The sequence below is a fragment of the Molothrus aeneus genome, chromosome 2, assembly GCF_037042795.1.
Source record: "Molothrus aeneus isolate 106 chromosome 2, BPBGC_Maene_1.0, whole genome shotgun sequence".
Classification (NCBI taxonomy): domain Eukaryota; kingdom Metazoa; phylum Chordata; class Aves; order Passeriformes; family Icteridae; genus Molothrus; species Molothrus aeneus.
In genome coordinates this window covers 78,429,586-78,455,903 of record NC_089647.1, presented here as the reverse complement: position 1 = coordinate 78,455,903, position 26,318 = coordinate 78,429,586, and the positions used below count along the sequence as shown (strand labels likewise).

Genomic DNA, 26,318 nt, shown 5'->3' with positions numbered 1-26,318 from the left:
TAACACCTTTGCATTCCTAGGTCCACAGCTGAAAAACAGGTTAGACTGCTTGATGTCCAAATCAATGGGGATGCCAAGTAGGTTGCATGGAGAAAGTTATCTGTTTTTCTTACTCCTGGCATATTTAGTATTTGGAGAAATATCATCATGACCTAAAGAGAGCAGTGTTCTTTAGGAAAGAGGTGAAAGGCCACGTAGTCTTGCAAATTGAAAAGCACTGTCAGTCCTGAAGGAAAAGGGTATATGGAACACTTACTAAGATGGATTTTTCATTTGGGTAAAGGTCCATGACTATTAATCACAGATTTATAAATAACCCTTCATTTCTGTGTATATTGCTTTCCCATCATGGCAAATGTGCTGTTTATGCTGGCATGTTAGCATCTCTCACAGGCTTCTGTTTAATCTCAGGCTGTGGTTTATTTCACTATAGGAGGATTGTCATGGCATCTTCAGAATAAATGTAAGTGTTTCCAAAAATCTCAATTTAAAGTTAAGACCTGGAGAGAAAAAGCCTGGATTTTGGGTGCCACGAGTCTGGTGAGTTGCTACACTTTGGCCTTTATTTCTTCAAAAATGCAACTGTTGGTGTAGAAAAAATGGCTCAAATGTGATGACATTAAATCACTGATGGAGGGGTTTTGTTGTAATTCAAATGATACTAAGAGTAAAAATTCTGGCATATTTAGTAAAAAGCCAGATATATGACATTTTCCAGACTTGACCTCCATTTCATAAACCAGAAAGGAAGGAAAAAAACCTCTAGGTACTGAAACTATATAGGAAGTAGATTTGATTTGGTTATTATTACATTGGGAGTTATTTTCTTGAAAAGTATCATCACTTAGTTATTCTTTAGTACTATTATGAAGGCAACCTGAGAGCCATAAAGCAACAATAGAACCTAAGAATAAATATGAAAAGATAGGAAGGAAAAGAAATGGAAATCAACCTGCCTACAGCTATCCATAAAAACAAATGATTATATCATGTCTAAAAACAGCCTTTCTCTTCTATGGCCATCAACCATGCCAGCCAGCAGTTTCTTTCTTTTTCCAGTGCGGGGAGTCCTTGTGGTCTATCTGGTACAGAAGTGCAGTAAAACTCATTTAAAAGCTAATGTATGCTTTTTAATTTGTATTCTAATACATTTAATATTTCCCAACACCTGAACAGGCAAAGCTTACTCTTTTAATTGTTTACAGTTTTCATTTGGTTGGCATTTTGCAAAATCAGCTTAACAGCCACAATTATTTTAATTGGCCATGTGTGTGGATAAAGAATGTACCAGCAGTGGTAGATTCAGAGCCACCCTACACTAAAGAAATAGTGTTCTGTGATTTGAACAGTCAGTAAAACTCTGACATCTGCAGAAGTCTTTGTTTCTGTAAGCTTCAGAGAAATTCTTCCTCGAGTAAGCAAATTCAATCCTGTTCAGCTTGGTCCAGAAATAAGCAAAAACTGTCTTAATCAGCATAACTGTAAACTTCGGGGAATGTTTTGTTATTGCAGAAAAATGTTTTACCGCAAAGACATTTATGCCACCTGTTGGCTGTCAGGCCAGATTTTCAAGACAGATGTCTGTATAACCACTGCATTAAAAAGAAGTATCTACATCTGAGAGCTCTCTTTTCACTGAATGGTTGGATTCAAAAGCACCAAAGACTTAATAACTCTTCTGGAATACAACTATTTACCTTATAAACTGTTGAAAAGTAATTGGGCTGCTTGGATTATCTGGCTTGCGTTGTAGAGACAGAGCAACATGCTAACCTAGCCCAAAGAGAGTACTTTTAATGTTCAGCTGGAAACATTCTCTTTAATCTCAACTGATAAAAAAGGTCAGAGCACATGATAGAAAAGCCATGAAGATGTGGTATCCTCTCATGTCCTCTTTTAAGTTTTGCTTTATGCTATCAGTTCCTCAGATAATAAAATAGGGAACAATATTTTTTAAACAATCTCACTGACCAAGGAGTCCAAATCTTTTATTGGGTTAGAAAATAATTTCCTGCAGGTAAATCTATTTTAGAATCTGGCCAATGCCATCAGATCAATTTTTTCCATGAACAATGTTTTACTGGCAAAAGCTTTAAAATGCAGCAACATAGAGTCATAGAATGGTTTGGGTTGGAAGGAATTGTAAAGATTCTCTAGTTTCAACCCCCTGCCATGAGCAGGGACACCTTGCACTATACCAGGTTGCTCAAAGCACCATCCAGCCCAGCCTTGAACATGTTATAAGCTTTATTGCTGTGAGTCAAACTCTGAGTAAGAAAGTAAAACATACATAGAGATCTAAAAAATTATGTTTACATATTTATTACTGTTGCTATTGTTTTCTTATTCCTGATATGGATCTTTGATATGTTTCAGAGACTTTCACCACAACTTTGCAAAGTATTTAAATGTTAGACTATGAAGAATCAAGGTAACAAATAGAACAACTTTACTGCTGGTTACAGCTATTTGTGTACTGCATTTCAGGGCAAATCCTCGGAATTTTAATTTTGATAATGTGGGCAATGCAATGCTGGCACTATTTGAAGTTCTGTCATTAAAAGGCTGGGTGGAAGTCAGAGATGTTATAATTCATCGTGTTGGGCCGGTAAGAAAATACATCAGACTCTTTGAATTCTGTAACAAATAACTATGAGGTCTTCTTTTTTTAACTATTAATCATATTTCTGTCTATTCAGATCCATGGAATCTACATCCATGTTTTTGTATTCCTTGGCTGCATGATTGGACTGACCCTTTTTGTTGGAGTTGTCATCGCTAATTTTAATGAAAACAAGGTACTAAGTAAGGTGGTTTATTCTGAGTGAGAGGGTTTATTGAGTGTAGAACTGGCTCGGTGAGAAACATGAAACTTATTTACAATGTCTACGTTACCTGGTAAGGCTGCTTATAGTACTGGCTTACCAAGCTTACATTTTGCAAGACTGCAAATATGGCTTCAGATACACCTTATCCATACTTGCTAGAAGATCAAAGCCTGTGATGACAGCGATCCATCACACACTCTATCAAAGCTGTTAGACTTTATTTCTAGTGCAGCTGTGCTGCTAGATGAAGACTGAACATAAAGCACTATGTATTTACAGATGCTGCTTAGTTTGATGTAAGTATACATGTAGTGGCAGATAAAAAGATGTGTTATGCTTGCCTGTGTTGCAATGAAGGGGTCTCTTAAGAACCCTGCCATTGCAGTATTTCAGATCCAAAGTGTGTGGCTTTTTCTTTACAAACCGCAGTGTACATTGTAAAAATAATTGTCCATCACTCAGATAAAAAGGCAGCTAGTGTTCTAGGCAAGTTCACTTGGGCTTTTTGGATTACCCTGAAAAATAGAAAAACCTGCCCTCAAGGGAATTGTTTCAGAGCAGTTCATGTCTATACTTGTTAAAAGGTAGAATCCTCTGGATGGGATTGCTGCACGCACGCTTCGCAACCTTTAATTTGAGGGGTTTTCCTGAGCCTCTTGTGGTGCCTCTGAGGCAAAATTTTTATTAACTCTTTCCTCTTTCTGTTCAAAGTCACAAAAATAATGAGATAATTTCACCACTCATGGCTCTGAGGGAAAGGATGACTACATGCTATGGGGCATGGAGATGTGTGACAGCCCGGTGTGCTTGTTCTGGAGCTGGGTGCTGGCTCTGGCCCTGACCCGAGCCCAGTAGCAAACACAACCATTTAGTTTGGCCATCAGGGAAACCACTTGACTCCTTCCGGAAGGGAAACGAGCAGCACGTTACTGTGCATTAATGTGGGCAAGCAAGGCATCTTGAAGTGGGGTCAAGCACGTTGTGAGCCAAATAAATAGCCTAAAACTTCTACTGTTTTGAAGGTATTTTTATGTTTGCATAACATCAGTGTAATTTTGGTAAGATGAAGTGCAGTCATTCCTGTTAAAATATATCTGCTCTACAGAACAAGGAGCAATGTATGAATAATTCCTTTTCTTATTCACTAAATTTATCTTGTGGATTAACAAAGCTGAAATTTCTGCAGTATGAGAACCCCACTGGATTTTTATAGATGCTTTTGTCACTTTTTGTTCATCTGTGCAATATTACTTTTCCTTCAAATGTTTCAATACACACATGAATACAAGAAGCTTTATGTTTTTTGTCCTTGCTCACTAGTAACAGTTCACTGTAAATTACACTGAACAATATATTTCTATAGAATTCACATGATATTTAAATTCTATTTAATTCTAAATTCTATTCTGTTTAATTCTATTCTATTTAATTCTATAGAATTCACATGATATAAATCATTTATATCTTCTGGTTCAGCTTCTTCAGTTGTTTCTTAGTAACCAGTAGTGGCATGTAATGTTTGTTTTTCTTTCCTTTTCCTTGACTACTCATTAGTTTTTATGTACATACTATAGAGAAAAGAAAATGTTTTCAGATTTGAGTTGAAAATATTAATGTTAATTAAGTGGGCAAGAGTTTCAGCCCAATTAATATTCAAGTGGAGTGAATAAATGTCCAGAAACTAAAAAAAAAATAATGTAGAGAGATGGCTGGCTACTAGCCCAGAAAGTAGAGAGCAAAACAATCCACAGTGTGAAGTTCAGTCGCATTTTCTTAAATCTAGTTACTTAACCAATGTATTAGTGTTTAAAGTAGATATTTTCTTTAGAAAATTCATGGCTGATATACAGTTAGAAGAATTACAGGAGTAGTTGATGAGGGTGAGAGGGTGAGAGTTAGGCAATTACTGAACAAACTGTTTTAAATGAGAACAAACAATTTTCTAGAAAGAAAAATTTATAATCATTTCAGATATGCTCTAGATTTCATATGAGTTGTTGGAACTGCAAGTGTGGAAACATTGGACTGGGAAGTACCACAGTAAGCTCTGGGCTCTGTCCTTGGTTGTCCCAATGACAGGGCAAAAGCCCAAATTATTCCAACCCCCAACCCCATTTCAGTCCCCACTTGTCTCAGCTCCCAAGCCCCAGGAGTTCAGGCAGCAGTGAAGGTGTGAACGACTCAAGAACTGGCGCTTTGAGCTGAAGCCCAAATGCAAGCACAGCTCCTCCAGCCCTAGCCCTGCTCACCGTACTCTGCTCTGTGGTTCCCTTGTGATCCTGCTTGTGGAACTGGCAGTTTCTGAGGAACAAAGCAATTCGGCACCACTAGTTTTAACAAAAATCCACCTTTTTGCCACCTTTTGTCTTGTTTGCAGTGAAGATTCTCCAAGAATATAAAGCAGACACGCTCCTTGGGGGCATGTGTTACCTTTTAATCTAAGTGTTTCTGAATGGTGCCGTTTGGGCCTGACAGGAGTAGTCAGCATCTTTACATCTTCACTTTGTCTGCATTGTGTTGGAAGGCACCTCTTCCCAGGGTGCCATCTAGGGACACAGCTCCATAAAGAGATCATGTTCACTAACAGGGAGAAATCCTTACCTTATCAGTTGCATAGCCAGCCACAGTTCCAGCATCTACACAAGCCAATGCCCAGGTAAGGCCAAAGATCATGCCAGCCCTCAGCCAGCTCAGTGTGGCTCTTTCTGACAGGGACAGGAGGCAAGTGTCTGGGAGACAGGATTTTGACATTTACCTTGAAAAGGTAAACCCTTTGTTTTTGTAACTCTAGAATCCTTCTGTGAGATTTTATTACTCTAAAGTGATAAGGAACTCGATTTGAAGGTCATTTTAGATAATGTTCAATTCTGTTTGAAGTTTGCTCTGTTATGTGAACATTTATACACATTGCCAGCTACAACCATCCACCCTAAAGGTGTGTCTTCACCTCTCTTTGTGCTTCCTCTGTGGAGAGCTCTTGTAGATTCATAGCATACTATTATTTTATTTCAATTACATCCCAAGCAGAAGAGCTGTGGGGACCAGCAGTGGTCTCCTGGAGGGCTCCTCCCCTGAAGAAACTAGTGACACTAGTAAGCCACAGGCCTTTCTTCTGCAAAGTCCAGACAAAATCCACCACTCTGCTTCCTGGCAAATGACATCCAGTCAAATGGAAGACCTCCTGCAGTGTTTCATTGCCCACAATGGGCTGCTGCTACAAAGAGCAGCAACTGTGCCTGCTGAGTTGAGTCCCAGAAACTCACAGCTAATGCATCCAGAAATCCTCTTGGGTAACAGCTGATACTTCAGACTCCTTTCCCCAAGCAGTGTGTTGTTTCAGGGAAGTTGTGCATGTAACTTTATTTCAGGCACCAAAGAGAATGTTGTTTTCATGTTACAATGCTGTTAAATGACAAAAGCTTTATATGCTTCTCTTTGTTTATTAAGGGGACAGCTTTGCTGACTGTAGATCAGAGACGATGGGAAGATCTGAAAAGCAGACTGAAGATAGCACAACCTCTTCATCTCCCACCTCGTCCGGGTATCAAAGATATTTTGATTTTATTCATGTTGAGCCCTAGTGTTCGTAATTCCCCAGGAGTCTGCGATTCAAATTAAAACTGTAATCGTGAGGCCACTAGGAGGTTGCGCATATGTTAATGTGGAAACAGGCTCCAACTACAGATCTCTCCATAAGGCTATTAAAATCAACCCTAAAAAGGTTGTGCTTCGATGGTTTTAGGATAAGCCTTAATGAAAAATTTATTTTCTAAATGAAAAATATTTGCAGTTGGCTGTAATGATATGAATGGAATGTATTAACCTGACAGCAGTTGAATGATGCACTTGCCCTAAAAGTACCAAAGCTTTCATGCAACACTGGTGTTCAGTATTTGAAATTATATGTTCAGAAGCCCTATTTGATATGGAAAATTGTGGCAGAAAATTAGAAATGTATTTTGAAAATGGGAAAGGATTATTTTGCCTCTAATGAACATGGAAAATACGTCAAGAAATAGGGGGGGAAGTTACTGTGTATTTTAACTCTCCTCCTCAAACTCTTTCTTTTTCAGATAATGATGGCTTTAGAGCAAAGATGTATGATATAACTCAGCATCCATTTTTTAAGAGAACTATTGCTGTACTTGTCCTGGCCCAGTCTGTGTTGTTATCAGTTAAGGTAAGTACAGTAGTACAGCATGTGTTTGCACATTTTCTAACACCAATTAATGATCAATTGAGCCATTAGTGTGATGAATGCAAGGAAATGTGATTTCTAGATACAGCAGTCCCAGCTGGCATAGATCACTGTAGATTAATTGTTACTTGTGGAGTTCAGTCAATTTCTGCCTTTTTGTAGTCTGGTCCACTATTTATAATTTCTAGTTAAGGTGGAGATCTGAGAGAGAAGTATACCAAAATGCCATTCCTTTCTGAGTATATTTTAAAGTGAAATTCATTCATTAAAAAAATGCTTAATAAAAGTTAAGGCAGTAAAGAGGCATTTATTCTGTTCAATAGCTATTCTTCTATTAATGGATTATGCTTGCTTTTCAGTGGGATGCTGCAGATCCAGTAACTGTGCCTTTAGCAACAATGTCTGTTGTTTTCACCTTCATTTTTGTCCTTGAGGTAAAGTAATATATTTTTTGACTTCTTGAGATTAAGACTTGTATGTATATATTTCATTTGTCTTTAGGGATGTTTCTCATTCTTCACTAGGGTGTTTATTTCTGAATGTGTACATTCAGGGTTCTCTATGTCACTTGTCTTTAAACATGTATTATAAGAATAAACTTTTAATGTGTTATAGTCATACTTCTCTACACTTTGAGCTTTGTGTCTTTTTATATATATTCAAGGCTGAGTATTTAACAGTGTGCTTTGGTGAACCCAGTGAACTCTTTTCTTGTGGAACATCTCATATTACATTCCCTCCATACAACAAAAGGTCTGTGTTGCCTCGCAGAAGTTCTGCTTCACCCATTTATGTTTTGTCTGGTGTGTTAATCCCCACTCTTCTGTACCTGTGACAAAATCAAACCTCTCTCAGCTTTGTTTTGGTTTAAATATCATACTTCATTTTAATATCTTTTTATAAGCTACTCTCCAGCTCCAGTATTGTCCAGTATTTTATAAGCTACTCTCCAGTATTGTCTATCTTTTGCTGCACAAGTCTGGCTCCAGTGTGGTAGCAGTTCTCTATCTATGAGAATATTGTTATTACAAACTCTGCAAGGTGTATTTAGCCTATTTTCATAAGCCTAGAATCTAATGGTTTAAACAAATTTTGGAAAACATATACTTTTTTAATGTATAAGGATATCCATTTAAGATTAAAGAAGATGCTTCCTCTGTGGTTAGGATAGTACATAATTATAAGTTTTTGGTTGACTACTTTTCTTGTCAGTCCCCTCTGAATAGCTGATACTGACCACTATCAGAAACAGGATAGTAGACTACGTTTCCCACTGCTCTAATCCAATCTGACAGTTCCTATGTTCCATTGATAGGTTTTGCCAGTAGTGATGAATAAAAAATGAAGTGAATACCTTGTAGCAGCTGTAGCTAGAGTATGTCCATGTTGTTGCTTCTTTTTTCCCTACCCAGGAGAAATCAATATCTCTGGAGAGACTGAGAAAACACAGAAAAGTTTTATTTGTATCATACACAGGCAGGTTTTAATTTACCTAGTAACTATGTCTTTGGAAATACTTTTTTCTCTTATACTGTCAGGGGAAACAAATACACTTCTAGGATTTCAAAGGAACTTTGTCAGAGCCAGGAAAAATTTGTTGACTGTCTCAACAGGCAAGCTATCACACTGTGAGTGCACAAAATTTATGGAGAGAGGAAGCAGCTTCCTGCTCAAGATCTTCCCTAATGCAGCATAGTCTGGTCACAAAGTCTGCTTTCTGCATAGCTGATGGCCCTCTGTCCAATCTAACAACTCCTGATTCAGCTTTAAACCTCTACTTCTCACATCATATATATGTGGTATAGAAAATTGGAAGAATTTGAAGATCTCACTTTTGTTACCACGTTGATGATGACAGAGTAAAGAAGTTGTGATTTTTTATTTCCACGGTGTGGTATTCAGGTCAAGATTATGGACACCTAAAGTTAGGTGTTTAAATTCTACATGTGAGGTAGGTGTTTAAGCTGTTACTGTGATTGGGGAAGATGAAGGGTGAGATTCAGTTACCTCCACTAGCCACTCCACAAGGCCAGGGACATTTACAGGTCTTCTGTCACCCCTGCCAGACCCATCCATCCCTCTTCAATTCTCCAGGGCATCTCAGGTAACTGAAGGCAAGATACCTTAGTAACTCAAATAGTAATTAGAGATTCAGAGACCATGTTGATCGCTTTGTAGTCAGGCTTCAGAAAACATTATAAAACAAAAAGCTAACTGGAAAATCAGCCTTTTACCTCAAGCTAGTGTCCTCTTATATTTGGGGTTGTTTTCAGAAATGTTAAATGGCAGGGTTGCAAGGTGGGATAGAAAAAATAAAATAATAAATGCCTGACATTTAAAGTCTTTATAAAGTAACTCATAACCTGTTCTGAGATTTAATACAACTTGTGTGTGAGAAACTTTTAAGTGTTCCCTCTACATACATCACTCTACTTTGGTATCCATTACCTGTTGTGACTATTTCTGTAACTATTAGTATCTATTCTTGAGCTTCTCATCTGCATTCATGTTACCTAAACTGGAAATGTCAAGCACTTTGGAAGCTGTCTTTTACCAGGTACACTGTCAAATATACTGCCTTTACTGTTCTTAGCTTTTTTATCTTCCATGCTGCTGAGTACAGATGGTGCAGAGTGCAGAGTATTCCTTAAAGCAAGAAATATTTGCAATATAGGAAAGCTTCTTAATAAATTTGAGCTGTAGGTGCTGCAGAACACAATTATATTCCTGAGTTGAAATGTGTTTATGTGATTTTAGCTTGCTTACAGACAGTTAGCTAGATAGGATACTGCTACCTTTTTTAGCTACATGTTATTGACATGACTTGTTTAACTCGTTTAACTTAAAGCTATTTTAACCCCACATTCACCTCAGCAATCTATACATTAAGCATTCAGTCTGAGGTTGTTAGCTGCTCTCCTGTCTTTGATACTTGATGGAGGCAGAGAGACAATTCAGAATGCTGTTTATCCCTTGGTCTTGGTCATCTGTGTACCAGTTTTCCTCCACCTAAGGGAAGCTAATATTATCCAGGTAGTCCACATGGGAATATTTAGCTGAGGTGAAACCTGGCCCTTGTTGTTTGAAACTATTTCATAAAATGAACCCAATAAAACATTTTGGAGAATGGAAGAGGATCTCATGGCAAGGGATAATAATTTCTTCATTACAAGTGAGAAATTCTTTTATCCATAGGTCACAATGAAGATTATTGCCATGTCACCTTCTGGCTTCTGGCAAAGCAGAAGAAATCGGTATGATCTCTTGGTGACATCTCTTGGAGTTATATGGGTCATACTTCACTTTGCTTTACTGGTAAGATATACAAAATGCAATTCCAGTGATTAAAACTGTTTTATCTTGAGACACCAGCAGGGGGATTGCTGCTATATATACAGATAAATCTTTGAGAGTTTAATAAGGCTGAAATAAGTCTGAAAGAAACTAAGCTTGATGCTAAGAATTATTGTCTTGTACAATCATGTAGTGCGAAAATTGTCTTACTGATACAAGTTAGAGTCTGTAAATGTGGTAGAAAACAAGCCTTTAGGAGGGATCTAAGTGACAAAAGGAAGGAGACTGAAGAGAGTGAGAGCACTTCTAACAAAGATCTTATGAGCATGAAGGAAGAAAGAGGCAAGGTACAGAATACAGACAGGACCAGAGGACTGGAAGAAGGCATAGTTCAAAACTGCTGAACTATACAAACCCTCCCAAACCCAACAGTGATTCTGTACCACTGGTTTTGGTTAAGGGTCAGTGTTTAATTCATGAAGACATGAAGGAGAGAGAGGAGGAAATCAGCTCTCCCTTCATTTCACACCAATTTTTAAAATTTAACTGCACTCCTAGTTTCTTTATTTACACGGGAAGAAGAAGGGATGGTTGATAATTGTCATCATTCACAAGTTGTCAAAGTCACAAGCCGATAATGTCTGCAGGATTTTCTCTTGCCTGCCCCATGTTCTGTTTGAAGAAAAGCCTGTTTCATGTGATTAGTCATTTTGCCCTGATATTCACAGTTTCTCCCTGCTACTAAATAGCTTGGAAGACCTGAGGAGTTTCTGTAATCCAGCAGCTTCCTAGACAAATACATCAAGCCTGATGGACATAATTAATAGAGGACTGAAGGGGTTTTGGCTTGATGTGTGGGGAGATTGGGTTTGTGTTCTTTATACTGTTGCTAATTATGATTTCTCTTATTTCATATGGGGACTGCCCTACATTACTAAAAAATCAGTTACCGAGATTTGTTCAAGGGATTCCTGGGGGACCATGTTTTAAGTCTTTTGTATTTGTGTTCCAGAATGCATACACATACATGATGGGGGCATGTGTAATTGTCTTCAGGTTTTTCTCCATTTGTGGGAAGCATGTAAGTATAAATTAGGAACTACAATTACTGCAGTGCTCATATATAGATTAAAGGACTAGATGCTGTGCATCTCTCATGCAAATTCTGAAAGGCTCTGTTTTCTAGGGAAAAAAAATTCAAACAGCAGTCTGCAATTTTACATGTATTTAAAATGTCAGGATTTTAAGTAGATTGTATAATAGTGCTATGGTTACTGGAAAAGCTGATTTTTTTTTTAGAAAACAAAGTGCAGCTGCAATACCACAGCTTTTAAAATGCTCTCTACAAAAAGAAACATTTTAAAATGCTCTCTACAATTCTGAACATACACTGTGCTACTTTCAGCCCTTTCCATTTCAGTGAGGTGTGATGGGCATGCTATTTTTTATTTTCACTGTGAGACTATTGTAGTGGTGGTTGAATGCATCATCTTATTATGAGAGTGCTCTTTTTAAAAAGTTTCTTTTTCCAGAAAAAAGAAAGGTCTGTGTCTTTTGTCTCTACAATGTATGTCTTGTCACAATAAAGGATTTATATTCAATTTAAAAACAATTTCGGGCCAAAATGTTCTTCTGGAAACACTGGGATGGTGACAAAGCAAGTCACTTCTCAAGTTTACATTTCTTTTGTGATTGGATTTCTTCTGGTATAATTGAGAGTAGACTGGCAGAATAAGCATAAGCAGAGAACTAACATATTTATTTAACAAGTGGTGACACTGCATTCCCTTGCTGTAGAACTTCTTAGACTATCCAAATATCTTCTGTGAAGTCTGACATATTAAAGTAAATGTGATGAAAAAACTGCTGTACTAGGTTGCCAGGGTTAAGAACAGTAAGTCAAAGGGTTTGTTCAGTAAATATAAAAAGTTTTCTTTAAATCAAACTACACAGAGCCTGTTGAGCCTTGGAAGTCAAATGAAAAATCCTTGCTTCTCCTATGCAGCCAGACCACGTGATTGCCTTCAAAGCTTTCTGATTGATTCTAAAGTTTTTTTCCAGGTTTTAACCTAGTCATTTGTACTTTCATGTTACCAGCTGTATTAGTTTCACGAATTTACCTGTCCTAATGCAATGTGATGACTAAAGGTCAGCAGGAATTTGGCATGATTATAAAGAAAAATAACACCCTCGGTCTCATTAAAGGGGTTTTTTTATCATATCCAAAGTTTTTAAGAGTGTTAGGACATTCTAGGGCAATAAATTTATCAAGAGTAAAATGTAAAATATACCTGCATGGAAAAGCATTATCTATTATCAAAACTTCACACAGCCTATGAAGTTTTCAAAATTATGCTCTCATTTTGTGTTCTTTGGCCAACTTTGCAGAATCATAGACTCACAGAGTGGTTTGGGTTGGAAGGGACCCTAAAGATCATCTCATTCCAACTCCCCTGCCATGGGCAGAGACACCTGCTACTAGACCAAGTTACTCAAAACCCCATTCAACCTGTCCTTGAACACTTCCAGGAATGGAGTGTCCACAGCTTCTTTGGGCAATGTGTTCTAGTCCTCACCATTCTCACAATTAATTTCTTCCCAATACCAAATCTAAACCTCACCTCTTTCAGCTTAAAGCCACTTACTCTTGTTCTGTCACTGCATGCTCTTGTAAAAAGTCCCTCTCCAGCTCTCTTGTCACCCCCACTTAGGTACTGGAAGACTTCTGGAAGGTCTCCCTGGTCTTTCACAAACTCCCATGAGAAATTACTGGCTTAAAGAAGCTGTACTGATCTTAAGAAAATCTCTTTCTCTGTACGTGAAAGTTTTCCTTTACGTAGGCAGCAGTATCTGTGATTTCTGTCTAACAGTTAGGATCACTTTTAGATTAGCCCAAAGTAGTTTACTGCACCACTGTTCATGCAATGACAGTGCTGATACTTCAGGAGAATACTGATCCTGGAATATTATAGTTAAGCTTATGCTGTACCACCACTGTAATATCCTGCACTGTATTATCCTTATTACTTTCCAAGGAGCAACATCTTGACCTTGTAAATGAGGAAGATATGCTGATGTCTGTAACAAGTAAAAAGCACACACAGTTCAAATCACATTCATAATGTACCATTTTACTGAGCTCATCCATTAATGAATGTGTCTAAAGGATTTTTTGTAAAAATGGCAAGTGCAAGAACTCACATTTATGTTTTATCTTGGATTTCCTGAATGCTGTCATGGATTGCTTTTTCTCTGTCTTTCCAGGTAACACTGAAAATGCTTCTCCTGACTGTGGTTGTCAGCATGTACAAGAGTTTCTTCATCATAGTGGGCATGTTCTTACTGCTTCTGTGTTATGCTTTTGCTGGAGTGGTGTTATTTGGTACAGTGAAATACGGAGAGAACATTAACAGGTACAGTATGGAGTTCCCACCTCACAGGGATGTTTTTTAAACAGCCTGAAGAAATCACATTCTGCTAGAGAAGTTTATCTGTGGTAAAAAAGAGACAGATCTGCAGGTCTGGCTGAAGAGCTCTAAACAGAATTTCTGAAAGGAAACACTGAGCCATCTTTCCAGTCTTTGTGCATTGGACAAATGACACCTGATCCAACCCAGAGCAGACTGAGAGCTGCTCTTTGTTATGCCAGCTGAAATATGACCCAAGCAGTACTGTGCTAGCCCACAAGAGGCTGAAACACAGTGCACCTACTGCATCTTACTGGCATCACCCAGGAACAGGATCCACAGAGCAGGCTGATACAGAAAGGAGGCAGTTCTTTGAACTGGCTGTTAGCTGGAGATTTCCCAATATCATCAGGCTTACAAAAGAAAATGAAGGCAGGAAATGGGATCTGGCCTTGAGTTTTCTTTAGTTCTGGCTAAAATGAGCTAACATACTCAGACCTCTTCTGAGCTAGAGTTCAGTTATTGTATCTTAAGTCATTAAATAAATAATTTAATGGGCTCATTCAAATACTGTAATTATTTTTTGTTTAAAATAGAAGAACAGTAGAAAATGGAAACATTTTTTTCTTGCCAACATTTTTATTCTAGGAAGTGAAGTGATCTCTCTCAATCTTTCTCTCTCTCTTTCTTTAAAACAGACATGCAAATTTTTCATCAGCTGGCAAGGCTATTACTGTACTCTTCAGAATAGTTACTGGAGAAGACTGGAACAAAATTATGCATGACTGCATGGTAATTACAATACTGCCAGAGATAAGTAGACAAGAAATGAGAGATACCCTTCCATCTCAAACTGTTTTCAGTATCTTAACTTTGTACAAGGAATGTTGGACTTGCCTTTATCTCTTCAAGAAAATAATGTTCACTAAACTTCAGAACATGATGCACAAATTGCAGTTCCAGCCTCAGACTCACAGTATGGTATTTCATAAAGCTAAGCCATTAGATGATTTAAAACCAAAAATAAACAGATGGTTTCAAAATCAGAAATGCAGTAAGTCACTTTTTCACTATTATCTCTGCTTTGACTGGGGCAAGGTGTCTTTTCAGATTTACCTTGTCTTTGATTCCTGCACTTTGCCTTATTCCATGTGAATGACAGTCTTGATGACCTCAAAATTCCTCCTTGAATCATTATATTTTGCCCAAGTAAATGTTCATCTGTGCTTGGATTGCAAGGAAGATCATATGCCTCTCCTTTTTAAAATTAATGGGCAGGGAAGAAACATTTTGAAAATCACTGTACTTCAGAGCACCAGCTTGTTCCTGTATAATGGCATAATGCACAATGTGCCCTCTATGTGGTGATAAGATCTATGCCCCAGCCTTTATTGTCATAACTCTCTCTCTCTCCTGATTTTTGTTTACTCATGGAAGAGAAGCAACATGCCCACAATAATGCCCACAGTATTATTCCCTAATTGGGAAGCCTTAAAGAAATAATAGTCTTAAATATTAGATTGATTATTATAATTTTTTTTTACTTTGTTTTCTTTTGTTTTGAAGGTTCAGCCTCCATTTTGTACACCAGATAACAGCACCTACTGGAAAACAGACTGTGGAAATTACGCTGGTGCTCTCATGTATTTCTGTTCTTTCTATGTCATCATTGCATACATCATGCTAAATTTGCTTGTTGGTAAGTGAAAATAGACATTAATACCAACAAGGTACATCTTGGCATGTAGTATGTTAGATGTGAGTCTGTTGTGCTGTTCAATATGAGGCTACCTTGTACCTTCAATGTTACCTTGCATGCATATAATGATTTTGATACTTCTTTGGCATGAGAATGCTACATCTCAGGAAGCTTGGGAAGGAAAGCTTTTGGAACAAAGAGATACTTTCTATTTGTAGAGTAGAGTTGCCCTACAGAACACTGTTTTCTCAGGTCTTATTTCTTCAGTTAACCTTTGTTCAAATATCATTGGAATTCACCTAGTTGATCTTAGATGTTAGATTAGGCATCTCACCAGCACTTAAGATACAGTTTTTAAAAAGCATGGTGAATATTGGTGTGGCAAGACAGTATATTATGCTTTCAAAATCCTTGTCTTAACATACAGGCATTTGTTAATGTGGAGTTTGCACAACAGAATTAGATGTTACAGTGTAACTACAGGCTTTCTTTTGGGTGTATTTTCTTCTTGTGGTTTTCAGCTATCATTGTGGAGAATTTCTCATTGTTTTACTCAACTGAAGAAGATCAGCTTTTAAGTTATAATGACCTAAGGCATTTTCAAATAATATGGAACATGGTTGATGACAAAAGAGAGGTAAGAAATAATAATTTCTTGATAATAAGAAGAGATACAGTAAATTACCAGTTTTTCTTGAAAAGGAATATGAGGGGGGAAAAGTGTGACAAAATTCTCTAAGCAGTTACTGTTCAAATTTGAGATGTGAGCATGATCTAATGCTGTTCATGGCCCTTCGGATATTAACCTGTATTCTGTGAAGTGCTTATAATAGCAGTTTTACAAACAAACATACCTATTTATAGGATGAATAGCATCTTTCCTCACAGCTCCCTGAATTCCCTTGGAAGTCTACAGATTCATATCCATTTTTTGTGTCTGATTTTCAGAAGATCTTCGCTGAGATTTCAGCACGGCAAAATTCTTATGGGGAGGCTAATCAAATATGGGCTGGGTGAGATGAAGTGGACTGAAAACTGTCTGCATAGGCAGGCCCAGAGGGTGAGGGTGGGCAGGACAGGTTCTAGTTGGAGGCCAGGAACTTCTTGTGTTCCCCAGGGATCAATATTGGCTCCAGTCCTGTTCAATATCCTCATTAATGACATGAACAGAGTGGCAGAGAGCACCCCCGGTACATTTTCTGATGACACCAAGCTGGGCAGAGTGGCTCATATGCCACAGAGTCGTGTTGCCATGCAGAGGGACCCTCACAGGCTGGAGAAGTGGGCTCAGAAGCCTCATGAAGTTCCACAAGGAAAACTGCAAAAGTCTTGCACCTGGAGAAGAATAAACCAAGGCACAGTGCGTGCTGAGGCCACCCAGCTGGAAAGCAGCTTGGCAGTACAAGACCTTTAGGGGCCCCCGTGGACACCAAGCTGAACATGAGCCACCATTGCCCTTGCAGAAAAGAGGGCCAATGGTATCCTGGGCAGCATTAGACAAAGTATTGCCAGCAGACCAAGGCAGAGAGGGTCCTTTTGCTCTGCTCAGCACTGCTGAGGCCACAGCTGGAATCCTGGTTTGGTTCTCGTCTCTTCTGTGCACAGAGACATGGACATACTGGAGAGAGTCCAGCAAAGGGACACAGAGATGATGAAGAGACTGGAGCAGTCCCCTGAGAGGAAAGGCTGAGAAAATTGGCACTGTTCAGCTTGAAGAAGGCTCAGGGGGATCCCATCAATGTGTTTAAATACCTGTAGGGAGGGTGCAAAGAGGACAGAGCCAGGCTCTGCTCAGGGATGCCCAGTGACAGGGCTGGAGGCAGCAGGCACAACCTGAAACACAAGAGTTACCTCTCAACATCAGGGAACTGTTTGTCATTGTGATGATGACTGAGCACTGGCACAGGTTTTCCTAGGGAGTTTGTGGAGTGTCCATCCTTGGAGATATTCAAAAACCCTCTGGACCTGATCCTGGCTTTAGGAGACCCTGATTAAGCAGAGGGGTGAGACAAGGTGAGGTCCAGAGTTTCCTTCAAACCTCAACCATTCTGTGATTCTGAAACAAGAACGACATCTAGGAGACTGAGCTGCTCAGATGCCCACACAAATTAAATCATAATCTGAATGATTAATGACATCACTGATATTTGAGTGTGAACAACATTATGGTGAAAGTAGTGGTTGTCTGTAGTTGGCTCATGGCTGTGCTGGAGAGGGAAGCTGAAGTCTGTACTCATGAGGGTAGAAAGTTCTGAATCCATGGTGCCCAGCACTGGCAGAATCTCTCTGATGTGGAACACCTTACAGCAAAAATAGTCCTAATGAGGCTTGTTTAGCAGAACAAAAGATATTTGAAGATTGTGAATACCGCAATTTCAGAGAGATGAACACTCAGTCTTAATTTTGTTACAACAGATAGAAGTTGTTGTCACCTAAAGTGCAGGATGTGCTGCCTCTTAGAGCAGATAACCTTTAAAAAGCCAGTAAACTCTCAACATTCTCCTGCTCATTCAGAGATGCACAGAGAAGGGCACAGGTTTACAACAAATTATAGATATGGCTATGAGTGTTTAAACTATAGTTTAATTTCCATTTCACAAAGGCAGCTCTTTGGGAATATGATTCTAATTACAGATGAATGCAAATGGGGGAACTAAATCCCCAAGCAATTTTGAAAAATTCTGGAAAAATGAACGGCATAGATTCTCATTGTATATGAGTCAAATAACCACAAAGACTTCTGTGAATTTGTTGAAGAACTGGTTGAGTGTGCACATTCTTCAGCAATGAGTTCACAGTGACTTTAATGTGCTAGGAGAAATAGTTTTTCTCTCAGTGATCAAGTTGAATGTCTGAGTTGGTTGTTAGATCACAGTAATAATTTACCATCAATTGTGTGATATAACACAGGGCGTAATCCCTACCTTCCGAGTGAAATTCCTGCTGAGGCTTCTGCGAGGCAGGCTGGAGGTGGATCTCGACAAGGACAAGCTGCTGTTCAAGCACATGTGCTATGAAATGGAGCGGCTCCACAACGGTGGCGATGTCACTTTTCATGACGTGCTCAGGTACACTGAGATTTTCTCCACATTTTTAGAACAGATATAACAGCCTGTGTTTCTTTCCAGGCTATCAGGTATCCATTAGGCTCGGGAGAAGGCAAGACTGGTAGCCAGAGGCACTGTAATTTTAAATGTTTTACAAAAATTAGATTTCCCTTTTTTTTCCCTACAAAAATATTAGTGATGGCAAACACAGGTCCTAGAGAATCAGCTCTAAGTAATTTTAACATTTTCATTGCAGGAGGTTTGTCACAAACTACAGTCACATGCTCCTCTTGTATCCCAACGAATGAAATGTACCTTCAAGTGAAGCAACATGACAGTGAGCCTGACTAGAGATAAAATAGAAATGGGAACATTATCCAAGTGTAAACACTTAGTGGGGGAAAAAGCCCAAACCACCACAAATGCCCTAATTACTTACAGTTCAGCAGATCACCTGTACTGGAGGGCTGGATGTTGGTGATAAGGTCTTTGTTTTGAGCACAGTAAGTCTTTTCTAGAATCATCTCAGCAATTTTTTTTAGCTTCAAATGTGAATTTACTGTGCACACCTGAATTATATATTTTCTCACCAAGGTCTTAAGTATGAGCTTTGATTCCCTAAAAAATGCAAAGACACCAGAATTTAAAAATAAATTGTTTTTCTTCCAGCATGCTTTCATATAGGTCTGTTGATATCAGAAAAAGTCTTCAACTGGAAGAGCTGCTTGCCAGGGAGCAACTGGAATATACCATAGAAGAGGAGGTGGCCAAACAGACCATACGAATGTGGCTGAAAAAGTGCTTAAAGCGAATCAGAGCAGTAAGTCAAGATAAAGCAGTATCTAAATGGTTGCATAAATTGAACTGCTCAACAATGCTGGAATCTTTGTCCCTATGCTTCATTTACTTTGGAGTCATGATAATACTTATTTGAAATATGTAGCAGTTGCTAACTGAGCAAAAAAAAGTTTGTTACAGCTCTACAAAAATAGAGCTGTTGGTTGTGGCTCTACAGTGCTACAAAAATAAGCATCTTTTGAAGGCAAAAACTGTCTTCCTGCCCAAACTTTATGTGTCTTTTCAATGCAACAGGAAGGTGCATATGCAGAGACCAAAGTCAAAGGAATTAAGAAAAAAAAAATTATTAGATGGAATTTTATAGGCCTAATCCTTCCTCACATAATGTAATTGTATAGTTTCCTTGCCTCTGCTGGCAGATGAGAAACCTGTAGATGACTCTCCAGATGGAGCCTGTATTAAGATAAATCATTTGAGTGAGCCATTACAGTTACTGTGTGTGCAAATGAGCAGAGTGTCTACATGGAAAGCAGGTGTATGGACCAAGTCACAGCCTGGTTGCATTGATGACTGATTTTTCAGCTAGTATGAGTCTGACTCCAGGTTTTGACACACATATTTTTTGTTTTTATAAAAAATTACTTCTTGTGATAGAAGATTTTCCATAGTGATTTGTCATCATGGCATCTGTCTTCCGTTTGTAAATTTATGCAAATACTTAGCTGGATATTTTGAATATGATGTACATTCCAGCTGAAACATCAGTGTTCAATGATACATAGTTTCATTTTTATTTCATCTCTGTGATAATAATGGCAGTAAATTTAATCTCAGCTCTCAGTTCTGGGTTTGTTCAACTCTGTTGTTCATTTCATTATGATATTGAACTACACTGTGATAAAGTAAATATGCTATTCATTTCACTCTAATAATATGGTTCAGATCATTTCACATTCTCTGAACCTTTTATAAACTGAATGTAATTATGGAAGTTAAGATATATTTTGAAATTCTCTTATTATTCTCTAAGTCTCCCTAGAGGGATCATGTGAAAACTACTCAGGAAAGTGAAACCATTCCTAAGTGCTGTTTATTTTAATTTAAAAGAAAATTAGATTGTAAAATTGTAATGATACTAGGTTTGTTTTTCTATTTGTACTGTAAATCTATACTTAGTCCCAAGGTTTTCACTACTATTTTATTCAGTTTTATTGAAAGCCTCCTCCAAAGCTCATGAAAGAAATCAGAAATTTTTCATTGTCTTCATGTAATTCCCTATGAGTCTATGTAATTCCCTGTGAATCTCTGTCAATTTCCTGGTTTCTTTTTCTTTGCAAGAACTTTTAAATGATAAGTTCAAAACTTTGTGCATGTTTAAACTCTGGGTTTAAACCAACAATTGAGCAATGTGCCTTCCACTTAATGTAGTTCATAAATTTCATCCTCTATTCCCTAAAGGTTAGAAGTATGCTAGAATTCACTTTATTTAAATAGCAACATCTAATACATGGATCTTTATTGATGCACCTGGAATCCACAGCTGGTGTTCACTGTTCAGTTAAATATTTGGAATACTTTTTTAAAAAATCAAACACTTTGGTGTGACAGAGCAATGAGAACATTTTCTTCATCACATACTGTACCTTGACAGAAACAGCAGCAGTCATGCAGCATTATCCACAGCCTGCGAGAGAGCCAGCAGCAGGAGCTGAGCCGGTTTCTGAATCCTCCCAGCATTGAGACAACACAGCCAAGTGAAGATATGAATGCTCTTAATCAAGATAACAGTGCACAGCCAGAGGTATGTTATGCAGAAAACTATCAGCTACTCATAACAAATTCAGAAAAGTTCCATATTTCTTATTTGTTCTTTTTTAAACATCATTTTAACTGAAAAAAAAAAATTAAAAAATAATACCTTGTTTTGCTTCAGTCTTTGCCATCAGATGCAAAGGCAAGATGCTCTAAGGCAGAAATTCCCCAACATATTTAGCTGTCTAGCTATCACCATAAAGGGCAAACTCAGCTGTACAACTCTGTCAGCCCCAGCTTTCAGCTCTTGCATGAGCTGTGTGCAGGATTGGAGATGTGAAGCTTTCCAGTTCAGGCATTCTGAAGTAGTGTTTACACTGAGAGGGAGAACACTGGGCATGCTGGGACCTCTGAGCAGAATAGGAAATATAGAAGGTACAGCATAAGGGCTTTCCACAATGGTTGTAGTAGGCTGAGAATAATTTCATACCCTTCAATGGGACAAATGCCTTTGGGAGCCCACATGACCTTTCTGCTTTTGTCTGTCAGTAGTAGTTTTCTGAGGTATTAAAGAGCAGAAAGCATGCTGCCCTAACCATGGCAATATGTTTTGTTTGTATTCATTGATAAAGCTTGAAACAGAATAGAAAGGCATCCCTTCCTAGGGTTACCTAGGGGAGCTATAACTCAGATTCCTTTTTCTCTGTCCAGACAAGTAGCCAGCAGCAGCTCCTTAGCCCAACACTTTCTGACAGAGGTGGCTATAGACAAGACACTGGAGATGCTGGGAAACCTCAGCGGAAATTTGGACAATGGCGCTTGCCATCAGGTAAGTGAAAAAGGTTTATCAGTAAAGTCCCCACATGCAAAATTGCTGTTGTGCAATAACAAGGCCAAGAAAGGCTTCGTGATTCACAATTCTCCCTCCTGGCTGCTGCTTGGACCCACATCAGGGCTTTCCTGTCCTCATGCCTGTTGGAATAAAGCAGTTTCTTCCTTTCTTCACAATTCAGAAAGTTTGGAGGATGGGCTCAAGCATTGCCCTGTGCAAGTGGTTACATGTTTTACTTTTTCATACATTTGCTCAGGACCTTTTACATCAGTCAGTCCTATTCTGAATCAGAGTGCTGCTCTCACTGTTCAGACCCTAATCGTATCTAAGTGGAAACAGGAGGGACAGTAATGCTGTTCTGTGGACTACCATTGACCCTATTTTTGTTGCCAGAGTACTTGTCCAAGAAACAGGATAGTTTAATAGAAAGCTTTCAATCCATTATTTCCATTTAAATATCACTGAGCAGCAAAGATCAACATTTTGTTGGAAAAGAGAGAAAGAGTGAGAGGAAGTATGCTCTTCCTCTAAGGAGGAGTCATACTCCTGGTAGTCAACTGCACAGGTTTTTCAAGTGAGAAATCTTGAAAGAATGAATAGCCCAGGGTTCCTTTCTTAGCACTGATCTTGTCTGTGTCAGTTTTGAACATTCCTCAGTGGATGGTCCTAAAAAAGAGGGTCATTTCCATGCACAATACAGCTGTATTATAAGTAGTCTGCCTCCAGTACAGCAGACAGGTATTTCAGATCGTGAATAGCATAATTAAGATCAGTTGTGGGGCTTATATACTTAGACATGTAGTTTAGTGCCATACCAGCAACTTGTACCTGTCTCAACCCCTAGGCTATTGTAAAGTGTCACTTTCTAGATGTGGCTGCCAATCCTAAAAGCATCTCCCCACCCACACCCCCCTTCCTCACATTTACTACTTTCACTGTTTTGCCAGCAGGTTAGCTCATGTAAGTACTGCCTAAATCATTTAGGTTGCAATTAGCTGGATAAGAAGAGATCTTTTGCATCAGTTATCCCAGCAGAAGGAAATGAGGCACTGCTCAGTTAAACTGCTCTGCCAGCAGATTAGTGGGAGCAGTGTGAACATCTGGAGCTGGGAAAACAAACAAACAAACAAATTAGAACAAAGCCCTACCCTTTCTGAACTAAATCCCTTTAAAGGTGCCCTAGTCTAACTAGTTCTCTATACCTGAATTCTAAACAAAAATGTTCAAGCAGATCTACTTTAATACAGAACTCTCTGAACTTTCTGTTTAATTTCCTAGCCCCCAAACCAATAAGCCATTCAGTGTCTTCAGTCAACCTCCGTTTTGGTGGACGTTCAACTATGAAATCTGTTGCATGCAAAATGAATCCCATGTCTGATGCTGCTTCCTGTGGATCAGAAGTCAAGAAATGGTGGACAAGACAATTAACTGTGGAGAGTGATGAAAGTGGAGAGGACCTTCTTGATATCTGAGAAATATTTAAGTCATATCAGTCACAATCTAATTTTCTATGCTGAATTAAAGATGCTGTGATGTATGATTTCTTTAAAATCAATGTCATAAATTTTCTCTTATGCTTATCCTCCTGCCATATGAAGCCCACACTTCTGTGTTAGAATTTATTTCTGTAGGTACTAACTGTACTCTAAGAAACTTGTATACTATAGCAGTACTAACAAAGCCAGAAAGACTATAATGCCTTTAGCAGACAGAGCATTGAAAGGTGTCATGTGTTCTGTAAAATCATAGTGAAAATTTGATATACTCACCTCTGTGTTGTCCTTCAACCTTTACCATACTTTAAAGTGGCAACACTTTACAATACAGGGGTAATGTATTTCTTCTCATTGTGTTTTCCTTACTTAGTAATATTTCTTTAGAAAAATTTTATTATTCACAAATGACCTGAAGAGGTCAGCACTGACTTCGTGTTCAAGGGAAGTATTTTTACTAAGTACAGATACTGAATTACAATTCTAAGTTTTCACTGGACCTTTTTTTAAAATATGCAAGATACAGGATTACTTATTTTAAAATTAGAAGGTGAAGAATTGGCTTTTAAAATGTAAATATCTTTGAGGTTTGGTTAATTATTCAAAGAGCTTGATTTTCATAGAGAAAATGGGGTGGGGGTAAAGGAAAATAAATACATGAAGAACTGTGCATTTAAGCATCCAGCAGAAGATTTTCACATTAAAAACATGTGTTTGTGCTTCATTTTCAGCATATATTGGTTACATATATGTGTGGTGTCATTATTCTTCTTTTAATTGGGTCCCATTTTGCTTGTGTACTCCTAAGGTTTTCTTCTTGTCTGTGATAAAAATTAGCATGTTGGGGATTCTAATTACAAAGTAATATTGTATGTCTTTAAAAATACATTCAGTTTTGATGCATAGGTAGAATTTTACTTACCAAGGTTACTGCTCATGCTACAGGCCTGCAAAGGTAAGGCATGGCACTGTGCTGTGGCTGAGTACCTTTGTCCCTTTTATCCCAGCACATCATGTTTGGCATGTTGGCCTTCACTTGTTTTACGAGGCACCAGTAGCGCTACATTATTGCCAGTGAAAAGCAGCTATCGCTTTCATAAAAGCTGTTCCAGTGAAAGGCCAATGCTATACAGATATGGAGGTGGAGAAGGAGAGCCACAAAACACAACCATGTTTGCTAGTTCCCAAATCTAAGGCTGTCAGAAAAAGGTGGGGTAAAATTGTGCCCTTCCCTCAGGGAAGAACTGAGAGGTTGCAGATTTTGTTGCTTGGCCCCTGACTAGGTTTTATAGCAGAGGTGGGACCTTTCTGTTACCATTGTTTCCTATGGAAATGATAGTTTGCTCTAACATGGCCTGATGTGAGATCTTGTAAGAGGCTCACAGTTTATTTACATCACCACTTCAAAAATATATCCTTTCAAAACAGACAAAAGCCAGTGTTTTGCAATTTTTTCTGGCCAAGATATTAATTTAAAATGGCCAGAATACAACAGTGAAAACACACAGATGCCTTCACCAAAAATGCAAAATTAGTTTTTACTATGAAATACAGCTTTCTTGGCATCTGGCAATGTTTTTTCCCAGTGTATGGTTGAACATTGTTTAGATTTTTTTTTCTAAAATAATGATATTGAACTCATCTGTATTTTGTGGGGGGTTTATGTGTTTTGGAGTATATTTAAGTTTAAATCTAGTCAACTGTAACTATAGTAAAAGAATATATGCATTCTCTTGTTTACTAGAACATGAACCATCAACAAAACTTCATATGCAAATTCATTATTTTGTTCTGTTTTGTGCTTAAGTTGAGCTTTTGTATATATAAGAAAAAGACAAATATTGGATTTATAAAAGAGAGTATCTTTGACAGTTCAATAATACATTGAACTGCAGATCATTCTTGCTGCAAGCCTTCTTTTTAAAAAATCTGGCAAACATTTTTTCCTTGCCTTACCGTACACTGTCAATAAAAGTGAGTTGCTTTAAGCAATATTCCTCCCTTTGGTTTTCATTGTAAACTGCATTGGCTGTATGTGGCTCATGCATGATAATCCTGCATAGTAACAATCTCTGTGGTTTGTACAGGATTATGTAGAGGTGCTTTCAAACTCTTGCAATTGAGGGTCTTTGGTTTTTTCAATCCAGCAACTGACCTCATCAGTACTGCCGCAAGGGGTCTCAATCAAAAGATGGCACTAGATAGGACTGTTCATTATTTATTTTTATTTAACCCACTTTTTCTTTGCTTCAGAGCCTGGATATGTGTGTGTGGGTGTGTGTATGGGTGTGTGTGGGTGTGGGTGCGTGCACCATTTTACTTTTGCAAATATTGGAAGTGGAATGAAGTTATGAAAATAATATATACACAGGCACACAAGCAACCAGTTAAAGGTAAAAACCTCCCTTGCACAGTACTGCCAACATAACTAAAGAGGGTCATACTCTGCAGCAGAGAAACCAATGCACATTTGTACATGAAGGTGAAAAGCAGAGAAGAGAGATGAAGAATGACTGGAGTTCAAAGAGATTGCACCAACAATGGAGAGACACAAAAAGCAAACAGTGTGTCAGGAAGTCAGAGAGTCCAGACAGCCTTAGAGAAAAGCCTTAGGAATAGATCTTAAGCAAAGGTAAAAAATTGCTTGGGGAATATTACTACCTGCAGAGTCACCCTATACAAATGAAAAAAAGGAAGTTGTTTAGGCTTCTTTTCATCCAATAAGAAAGATCTGTTTCATAGGAAGCAAGTTATAAAAGTGTTCATGGCTTTGTTGGACAAAAAGAGTAGTGCATATTGTCAGTGCTCAAATAAAAACCTGCTTGTGGGAAGTCTGAGAACACACAGCAAGGATGTATGTCAATATCATTCCAAAGTCGGGTCAGATTTCAGACAATCACTTTTTTAATGAAGAAACTAATAACCTGAAACCATCTGCTTTTGGAAGACATCCAACTGAATTAAGAACCG

At 38.2% G+C, this 26,318-nt stretch overlaps 1 protein-coding gene across 1 annotated transcript in view; it reads left to right on the top strand.

The window, feature by feature from the left end:
• NALCN (sodium leak channel, non-selective) overlaps positions 1 to 25,340 on the top strand; it is a 227,383-nt gene extending 202,043 nt beyond the window's left edge. The window contains exons 28-44 of the mRNA XM_066545152.1: positions 434 to 540; positions 2,488 to 2,608; positions 2,700 to 2,798; positions 6,276 to 6,369; positions 6,902 to 7,008; positions 7,386 to 7,460; positions 10,222 to 10,341; positions 11,333 to 11,401; positions 13,585 to 13,733; positions 14,426 to 14,519; positions 15,294 to 15,426; positions 15,948 to 16,063; positions 18,337 to 18,494; positions 19,143 to 19,293; positions 20,923 to 21,072; positions 21,735 to 21,852; positions 23,134 to 25,340. Coding sequence (XP_066401249.1) covers positions 434 to 540; positions 2,488 to 2,608; positions 2,700 to 2,798; positions 6,276 to 6,369; positions 6,902 to 7,008; positions 7,386 to 7,460; positions 10,222 to 10,341; positions 11,333 to 11,401; positions 13,585 to 13,733; positions 14,426 to 14,519; positions 15,294 to 15,426; positions 15,948 to 16,063; positions 18,337 to 18,494; positions 19,143 to 19,293; positions 20,923 to 21,072; positions 21,735 to 21,852; positions 23,134 to 23,327 — 2,055 coding nt within the window. The 3' untranslated portion in view covers positions 23,328 to 25,340. The remainder of the gene's footprint in view (positions 1 to 433; positions 541 to 2,487; positions 2,609 to 2,699; positions 2,799 to 6,275; positions 6,370 to 6,901; positions 7,009 to 7,385; positions 7,461 to 10,221; positions 10,342 to 11,332; positions 11,402 to 13,584; positions 13,734 to 14,425; positions 14,520 to 15,293; positions 15,427 to 15,947; positions 16,064 to 18,336; positions 18,495 to 19,142; positions 19,294 to 20,922; positions 21,073 to 21,734; positions 21,853 to 23,133) is intronic.
• Positions 25,341 to 26,318: the final 978 nt, after the last annotated feature.